A 9648-nucleotide genomic window follows, 5' to 3' on the forward strand; every position below is an offset into this window, starting at 1 on the left:
AGCTGATGGAAACAGATGCAGAGACCCACAGCCAGGCTGAGCTCGGGGAGTTTTGTGGAAGAATAGGAGGAAGGGTTGAGTGAGCTGGAGGGGTCAAGGACACCACAAGAAGACCTACAGAGTCAGCTTACCTGGGTCCATGGGGATTCACAGAAACTGAGCCACCAACCAAAGAGCATGCAAGGGCTGGACCTAGACCCCCCCCCCCGACATATGTAGCAGATGTGCAGCTTGGTCATCCTGTGGGTCCCCTAACAATGGGAGCGGGGACTGTCTCAGACTCTGAGGGGACTGCCTCTGAGTGTATTTCCCCTAGCTGGGCTGCCTTGCCTGGCCTCAGTGGGAGAGGATGCACTTAGTCCTGCTGTGGCTTGAGGTGCCAGGGTGGGTTGGTACCCATCATGCATGGGGGCTCCCTTCTCTGAGAAGGAGGAAAGGAGAGATGGAGGGAGCGAACATGATAGAGGGACTGGGAGGAGAGGCGTGAGGAAGCTGAGTTCAGGCTGTAAAGTGATTGAATGAATGAATAAATAAATAACTTAAAAATAGAAGCATCATAAAGGTGGAAGGAGGAAGTATTGGGAGGGTCCAGGGAAGTGGGAGAGGAGCTTTGATTTGGGTTGGAAATGGTTAATATACATGTATGAAATTACCAAAGCATAAATTTTAAAAATTCCATTTATTTAAAAACAAAACAAAACAAAACAAAAAACTGCCTTAGTGTAGTGGTGGCACACGCCTTTAATCCCAGAACTCGGGAGGCAAAGGCAGGTCGGTCTCTGAGTTCAAGGCTAGTCTAGTCTACAAAGCAAGTTCCAGGACAGGGAAACCCTGTCTCCAAAAGGAAGAATAGGAGGAGGAGGAGGAGGAGGAGGAGGAGGAGAAAGGAGAGAAAGAAGAGAATCTGCTTTACCCAAGCTGAGCAGCGATAGCCAACGTGAAGCCCTGTCCTGTCACACTATAGGCCACAGACTAAGGAATATGTGGAACTGCCAGTGAATGTTGTGTCTCGTCTGCTTTGTTGGAAACATGCGCACGTGGTTATGGCGAACCTCACAAAATGCTAGACTTCAAAACACTCCCTGTTTACATGTGGAGTCATGGCAGGTAAGATAGCAAAGCACAGAGGTGGGCTGCAAACCCAGACAAGCGTGTCCCTAGAGCAGGAACGGAACACTGAGTGGGCTAAATCAGCTACCAGGCTCTCTTCCAAAACTGAGCAGCCACAGACAGGACCTCACTCCTGCCAGTAAAGGGAGCTAGAAATGCTCCAAGCAAGATAAGCGACTGGGGCCTGGCCACTGTTTGAAGCCAAAGCCCCTCTTCCCAGAAGGATCTGGAAAGATAGATAAATGACCAGATGCTCAAGCTGGTGCCTCAGAGGACACTGCCCTCGGGTACCTCCCGGCCAGAGCTCCAGCCGACCTGCTCGCTGTCTCCAGCACGGACAAGGAAGGTGACGACATCCCAGTGAAACACCAGAGCTCTGCGACAATGCCCAGGGATGGCCCCCGGCCAGATGGACGCAGAACTCGCAAGTGGACAGCGGAAACACCTTCCACTCCAAGTGCATCTTCCCCAGAACGAGTGAAGAAAACAGAGAGAAAAAGAAAAGGCTGAGGCCAAGCTGGGTATGGACATGTGTGTAATCCCAACACTCAGACAGCCGAGGCAGGAGGATCGCTGTGAGTATGATGTCAGCTTGTCTCAAAAGGAAATGAAAACAATTTTAAAGGAAAGCTGACATTAAAATGAACAACTAGACGATGATTCAGTCAAAAGCAGATGAAGTTCTGAAGCAACGGGCCAGGAATTTAAAATGATGCTACGCAGGATGACCAAAGAAGCAAAGACCACAGCAACACCAGGTAGCTGTGCCGAGAGCCGATAGGAAACATTTAGAAATCTTGGAAACAAAAATTCACAGGGAATGGAAGGTGGGTGGTGTACAAGGCCCTGCATTCAAACCACGGCACCCAAACCAGCAACTTCAAAAGTGGACTCTAAAACGCTAGCTAAGGGTCAGAGAGCTGGCTCAGCAGTTACAAGAGCACTGACTTTCAGAGGACCCAGGTTCGATTCCCAGAAGCCACACTGGCAGCTCTCAACTGTCTGTCACTCCACTTCCAGTCAACCCAGGGCCCTCTTCCGGCTCCCTTGAGTACCAGACATGAACCTGGGGCACAGACAAGTTTACAGGCAAAACATCCATACACATAAAATAAAAACTAGTTTTAAAAAAGACGAAATGATGGAACGTGTGCGCTGCACTCAGTTGCCCAAGTAAGTGGTACGTTAGACGTGAGTTCTGGGTTCACAGATCTGAGCAGGAGAGAGAGAGAGGAGACTGCAGAGGGCACCCTTGCTGGAGGAAAGGGACCACAAAGCAGGAGCACGTGTCCACAGGAGCCGTGTGAAACTGAAGAAAGTCCAGTCCGTCATGCCAAGTACAGAGCAGGCGTGATCCGAGTGTACCCAAAATGAAAGAGACGCCAGGAAACCTGGGATTCACGGTAAAATCTTAACAGCTACTATAAAGAAAGACAGGCTGCTCACTTAACAACTCAAGTGGGCAGCGGGCATCTCACCGGCAAACAGGAGAAAAATGGAATGATGTTTCCAAATGCAAAGGAGAAATAGCTTTCAACACAGCATTGTAAAACACCCCACTGTACGGTACTGTTGGTCAAGAAAGCAAGTGCCACCCTCGGCACCCACTGCAGCTAAGCTCAGTGGACACACACACAGAAGGCTTTAAGTTGGAGACAACTTTTGTTAGGAAGAAGAAAGTTCTCAGCAGCAGGAGGAGGGGATGAGAGAGGGTGGCGGGAGATGAAAATGTATAAAATTCTCTAGAAAAGAATAAAAAACGATTTTTAGTTAAAAAAAAAACTTGCTGAATAGATACCCTGAGGCTAGAGTGCTTGTTGCTCTCCCAGAGGACCCAAGTTTGGTTCCTGGTGCCCACGGCGAGTTCCCAGCACCCACAGCGGGTTCCCAGCACCCACAGCGGGTTCCCGGCACCCACGGCGGGTTCCCAGCACCCACGGCGGGTTCCCGGCACCCACGGCGGGTTCCCGGCAACCATGGTGGGCTGCTCACCACCCACCTGTAACTCCAGTTCCAGGGGATATGATGCTCTCTCCTGGCCTCTGTTACATCCAAACACATGTTGCACACACACATACACACACACACAGAGGCACATAAGCACACATGTGTGAAAAACTTTTCAAGATAACTTTTAAAATATGTTTGTAAAAAAAAAAATGAGCAATAAAGATATTTTCAGACCTATCAATTATATAAAATAAGAATAGGGCCAGGCGGTGGTGGCGCAAGCCTTTAATCCCAGCACTTGGGAGGCAGAGGCAGGCGGATCGCTGTGAGTTCAAGGCCAGCCTGCTCTACAAAGCAAGTCCAGGACAGGCAAAGTTACACAGAGAAACCCTGTCTTGAAAAAAGAAGAAGAAGAAGAAGAAGAAGAAGAGGAGGAGGAGGAGGAGGAGGAGGAGGAGGAGGACTGTAGCTCTTGGGCTATATGTCATTTAAGTCACCTAATTTGATTTACTGCCTTGGTCTCTTGAACTATAAAATGAGAGTCATAGCATACTGCCTTATTAGATCCAGGTGGCAGTTCAGCAGTTCAGCCAGCCGTGCTGACACACATCTGTACTCGCAGAGCTCTTGGGGTAGAGCCAAGGAGAGTGGGAGTTCAGGGTCCCTCTCAGCTACATGGGGCATTGGAAGCCAACCTGGGTGACATGATACCCTGTAAAGTGGAATTTAGAAGTGACGATTGAAAATTAATACTGTGATGACAGGATAAGGACAGCCTCATGGTGAGCATGGCACGCACACATGTGCTGCTGTTGCCATCACCACTGCCACTGTCACCCTCAGCTGGAGAAGAGGCATAGGAGGTACCCTTCATGCCTACACTGACAGCGTCAGACCTGGAAGGACTGCTGGTGGCCCTGGCTGTGTCACAGCAAGAATATGCCTACGCTTTACTGAGCCTTGGTCGCTGCAGCTGGTTTTCCGCTATGAGGGTCTGTCTGGTGGGCTAGCGGTGCCCTCGGCAGCCTCTTGCAGTCACGCACTGTGCTACGGAGGCCCACTCTGCCTGAGTTCAGTTTCTGCCTTTGTAGTCTGTGCAAAGACCTTGATTGTCATGAGGTCTTCACTCTTGCAGAATCACCAAACACTGGGTTCCTAGTGTTTAGCGATACAAACTGGCTTTCTCTGTTCTCTTACTTTTACATTTAACTATTTGTGTGCACATGTGGGCTCAAACTCCAGACTCCTGTGTGTACATGTGGGCTCAAACTCCAGACTCCTGTGTGTACATGTGGGCTCAAACTCCAGACTCCTGTGTGTACATGTGGGCTCAAACTCCAGACTCCTGTGTGTACATGTGGGCTCAAACTCCAGACTCCTTTGTGCATATGTGAGCTCAAACTGCAGACACCTGCCTTAAAGATAACTGTCTCTATTAGCCACCGTCTCCCCGGCCCCAAACCACCTGTCCCTCATAATGAGCTCAGTTGTCTGTGCTTTTTGGTTGTTACTCAGAACTGCTGCACACCGTCCATATCGTCCCCTGTCCCTGAGTCTCTTTGTGAGGGTGACTCCTCTAATTTGATCCAAGCAGCAGCCTGTCTCATTGCAGACAGCTTGCGCCCCGCCTTTTCTGTGTTGCACCCTAGGAGCTGCTCGGTGTGTCGTCACAGATAGTCTTCTCTACAAAGCCCTGGCCGAGCAGAGCAGCAGAAGGCCCCGAGATTGTTCCCCAGGGTGGCAGATCAATGCACGGACGCATTGCTGCTGAGCCTTGTCTCTCTTCTCCCATCTCAGGAGAATGTGGGAGCCCCGCTCATGGTAATCATGTGCAACGTGGGCAGAAGGCGAGCAGTAAACAAGAGCACCAGGAAGTGTTCCCACATTTCTTCCTCCCCTCATCTACGTCTCTCACACAAATGGAAACCGGATCCAGAGCCATCCGGGTCAAGGCAGGATGCCGTGAGGGCGGGTACTAACTCTCAGGCCGCAGTGAGAGAAGAAACACAAAGATTAAAAATACAGACTATCCCCTAATTTCCCACACTGCTATGACTTGCCTCATGTCCCGACAATGCCGCTGCTTTGTGTCAGTCCGTGATGGGGTGAACGAAATCAGATATTTCGCTTTTCCGTGACATGAGCTTAGAATAAAATCTTGGTACTGGAATTGAATGTTAACGTTCTCCAGGCAGAGGAAATGGACGTTTATTGGATGTTATTGCTACTTTCTTTGAGCTAATGACATTACGGAGAGCTCTTTGGGTAATATAATTTGAAACTATTATCATTTCTGTGTTCCAGGTCATGCAGGACAAGATCATCTGCCTTCCGAAAAGAGTGCAGCCTGCTCAGAACCACTCTTCCTTTCCCAACGCCTCCCAGGCAGTTCTCAGCACCACCCCGCTGCCTCCACCCAAAGCCTCTCCAAGCAACCCCGCCACGGTGGAGATGAAGGGCCTGAAGACGGACCTGGACCTCCAGCAGTACAGCTTCATCAACCAGATGTGCTACGAGCGCGCCCTCCACTGGTACGCCAAGTACTTCCCGTACCTCGTGCTCATCCACACGCTGGTCTTCATGCTCTGCAGCAACTTCTGGTTCAAGTTCCCCGGCTCCAGCTCCAAGATAGAGCACTTCATCTCCATCCTGGGCAAGTGCTTCGACTCGCCGTGGACCACACGGGCTCTCTCCGAGGTGTCCGGGGAGGACTCGGAAGAGAAGGACAACAGGAGGAACCACGTGAACAGGTCCAACCCCGTCCCGTCTGGTCCCGAAGGCAACCTGGTGAACTCCCAGTCCCTGAAGTCCATCCCCGAGAAGTTTGTGGTTGACAAGTCTACCGCGGGAGCTCTGGACAAGAAGGAGGGGGAGCAGGCGAAGGCCTTATTCGAGAAGGTGAAGAAGTTCCGGATGCACGTGGAGGAAGGCGACTTGCTGTACGCCATGTACGTCCGGCAGACCGTGATCAAGGTCATCAAGTTCCTCATCATCATCGCGTACAACAGCGCTCTGGTCTCCAAAGTCCAGTTCACGGTGGACTGTAACGTGGACATCCAAGACATGACGGGCTATAAGAACTTTTCTTGCAACCACACCATGGCTCACTTGTTCTCCAAGCTCTCCTTCTGCTACCTGTGCTTCGTGAGCATCTACGGCTTGACGTGCCTTTACACCTTATACTGGCTCTTCTACCGCTCCCTCAGGGAATACTCTTTTGAGTACGTCCGGCAGGAGACTGGGATCGACGACATCCCCGACGTGAAGAACGACTTTGCGTTTATGCTCCATATGATCGACCAGTACGACCCTCTCTACTCCAAGCGGTTTGCGGTGTTCTTGTCCGAGGTCAGCGAGAACAAGCTGAAACAGCTCAACCTGAACAACGAGTGGACCCCCGACAAGCTGAGGCAGAAGCTGCAGACGAACGCCCACAACCGCCTGGAGCTGCCTCTCATCATGCTCTCTGGCCTCCCGGACACCGTGTTTGAAATCACGGAGCTGCAGTCCCTCAAGCTGGAGATCATCAAGAACGTCATGATCCCCGCCACCGTCGCCCAGCTCGACAACCTCCAGGAGCTCTCCCTGCACCAGTGCTCCGTCAAGATCCACAGCGCGGCACTGTCTTTCCTCAAGGAGAACCTCAAGGTCCTGAGCGTCAAGTTTGACGACATGAGGGAGCTGCCGCCCTGGATGTACAGCCTCCGGAACCTGGAAGAGCTCTACCTCGTTGGCTCCCTGAGCCACGACATCTCCAAGAATGTCACCCTGGAGTCCCTGCGGGATCTCAAAAGCCTTAAAATTCTCTCCATCAAGAGCAACGTCTCCAAAATCCCTCAGGCTGTGGTGGACGTGGCCAGCCACCTCCAGAAGATGTGCGTTCACAACGACGGCACCAAGCTGGTGATGCTCAACAACTTGAAGAAGATGACCAACCTGACGGAGCTGCAGCTGGTCCACTGCGACCTGGAGCGCATCCCCCACGCCGTGTTCAGCCTGCTCAGCCTCCAGGAGCTCGACCTGAAGGAAAACAACCTGAAGTCCATAGAAGAGATTGTGAGCTTCCAGCACCTGCGGAAGCTCACCGTGCTCAAACTCTGGCACAACAGCATCGCTTACATCCCCGAGCACATCAAGAAGCTGACCAGCCTGGAGCGGCTCTTTTTCAGCCACAATAAGGTCGAGGTGTTGCCTTCCCACCTCTTCCTGTGCAACAAAATCCGATACCTGGATTTGTCCTACAACGATATTCGCTTCATCCCGCCCGAAATCGGGGTTCTGCAGAGTTTACAGTACTTTTCCATCACGTGTAACAAGGTGGAGAGCCTTCCCGACGAACTCTACTTTTGCAAGAAACTTAAGACTTTGAAGATTGGGAAAAACAGCCTCTCCATACTTTCGCCCAAAATTGGAAATTTGCTATTCCTTTCCTACTTGGACATCAAAGGCAACCACTTTGAGACCCTCCCCTCTGAGCTGGGAGACTGCCGGGCTCTGAAGCGAGCTGGGCTGGTTGTGGAAGATGCTCTGTTTGAGACGCTACCCTCGGATGTCCGGGAGCAAATGAAAGCAGAATAACTTATTTTTCATCGAAATATGACTGAAACATGCTTCTACCAAATACAGTATAAAGAATTAGGTAGTCTTAATGCCTTTCCTATCTTATTTTTTGTTTTTGTTTTCCTTTTTTCACACAAGACATGATGTACACAAAGATTAAGTAAGGAGTATGTATTTTTTAATAAAATCTTAATTGTATTTTTTCAATATTGATATTTTAAAGTTCTGTTTGTCCTGGAAGCTAAAGCACCTGTTTTTGTTTCCTGCCAACAGGCACAGGATAGCTCATCTGGCTTGAGGCTTTCTTTCCTCACTTCAGTTTGTTCTTGTGAGGGAGGAAGTTGCTCAGAGATGGTGTGCGCGTTCGGCATATTTTAAATGGGTGGAGATACTTTGCCAACGCCATTCTGCCCTTGTTTACACCTGTCCTTGTTTGTGTTTTCATCATGCGTACCAAGGAGTGTGTGCTACTTTAACACCCGCTGCCGCCTTCTTCGCCAGTCAAGTCTCTCCACTCCTGGCTCACATAGCACTGCGCTGTCACAGAGCATCACCTTGAAAGCCCCCTTTGCTCCCAGCACCATTAATTGTATTATTTCCTACACAACAATCTCAGTTAGCCTTGGACGGGCTCCTTAAATGGAGGAGGGAGCAGCCGCCCCTGGCTGCCAGGCTTCTGTTCACTTTACCGCTTGCTGTTGAACTGATTTGAATGTTTTTTTTTTAAACCAACATCCTAAAATATGTCATTAAACATTAAATACGACCCCACCACCACCACCACCTCAGTATTGTCATGTGGTACTGGTGGAGCAACCTTAGGAAAATTAGATTTATTTCAGTATTCTAGCAGATAATTAAATTTTAAATCATAGGATTAGAAGCCTGTTTTGAGTAATTCAATCATTTTTGATGCCTTGATATGTGGATGCATCCAATGGAAAACAATCTTGCTGCTAAGGCACTCTGTTAAAAAGCTGATGTATTCCACTGCAGCCTCCGTCCCCCTCCTTGGGCCCTGGGCAGCTTTGATCAATTCCCTTTCTGCCTGCAGGAACAGAGCAGCCCAGTGTCTACATTATATACAGTCACGGACTTTGCTGTGAGCCTGCCCTCAATGACGCTGCAGATGCTAGTAACATTTGTAAGCAGGGCAACTCCTCAGCTCTCTACTTAAAAATCTATCTCACTTAAATCGGTCTGGTCACTTTCCAGCTGTGTGGCCAACTTCTAAGAGTTGTCACTTAGCAGTAACTCCTGCCTAGTGGCTGGGAAAGCCTTGATTTACCTTTGTATTCTTAAAAATCCAGCCTAGTGTGGAGATTTGCGCTACATAGTTCCCTGACCGGTGAGAGGAAGGACACATTTAACAATGAGAGAAGGAAGGTGTTTTACATTCTGGATGCCCATTTTGAAGAATGTTTTCTTGGCCCCCACGACCTTGCCCAGCTCTGCTTTTTTTGTGTGACATGCAGAAGGCAACTCTGAAAGGCACTGGGCAGACATGTGGTCCTCATCTGAGTTAAGATGGAGAGACATGGGAGGTGCAGCCCAGCAAAGAAGCATTTGTCCGTGGTGTGCCCTAGACCTGAGTTCAGTTATGCAGCACAGCAGAGCAGAGGCAAGGGGGGGGGGGGGAGGGAACAATCCTCATCACTCTGAGTCTGTGAAGAATGAAGGATGGACCTGTGTGAAGGAAGGGCCAGCCACGTGCAAGCGCTTCCGTTTATTGACTAAAGTTTCAGTCATGATTATTTTTAACCTAGAATAGAAATAATAATATTTTGAAGTACTATTACTGCTGTGCTTCTTATATGAAGAAATATTCAACTTTAGAATGCTGAGATCCTGAACATGAGTCATGTTCATAAACAGCCCTGTCCTGAGGAATTTATGGGCAGATTGTCATTGAGCTAGTGAAAGTAAGTCGAGTCAGTGAACGCACTGTTTTGGTTGTTAAAATGTATGCCTATTTCCAACATCCTTCAAAAGGGATCTATTTAGGTTAAATACTATGTTTATGTTGAA

The 9648-nt window shown here is 49.5% G+C and overlaps 1 protein-coding gene across 2 annotated transcripts in view; it reads left to right on the forward strand.

Annotated features, from left to right (window-relative positions):
* Positions 1-7829, forward strand: part of LRRC8C (leucine rich repeat containing 8 VRAC subunit C) — a 77287-nt gene extending 69458 nt beyond the window's left edge. For both annotated transcript variants that reach the window (XM_084759775.1, XM_084759774.1), the window contains one exon: positions 5365-7829. In XM_084759775.1, the coding sequence (XP_084615901.1) occupies positions 5365-7638 (2274 nt within the window). In that variant the 3' untranslated portion in view covers positions 7639-7829. The remainder of the gene's footprint in view (positions 1-5364) is intronic.
* The last annotated feature ends 1819 nt before the right edge of the window (positions 7830-9648 follow it).

The sequence above is a fragment of the Acomys minous genome (assembly GCF_964271855.1).
Source record: "Acomys minous genome assembly, chromosome: 15".
Taxonomy (NCBI): Eukaryota; Metazoa; Chordata; class Mammalia; order Rodentia; family Muridae; genus Acomys; species Acomys minous.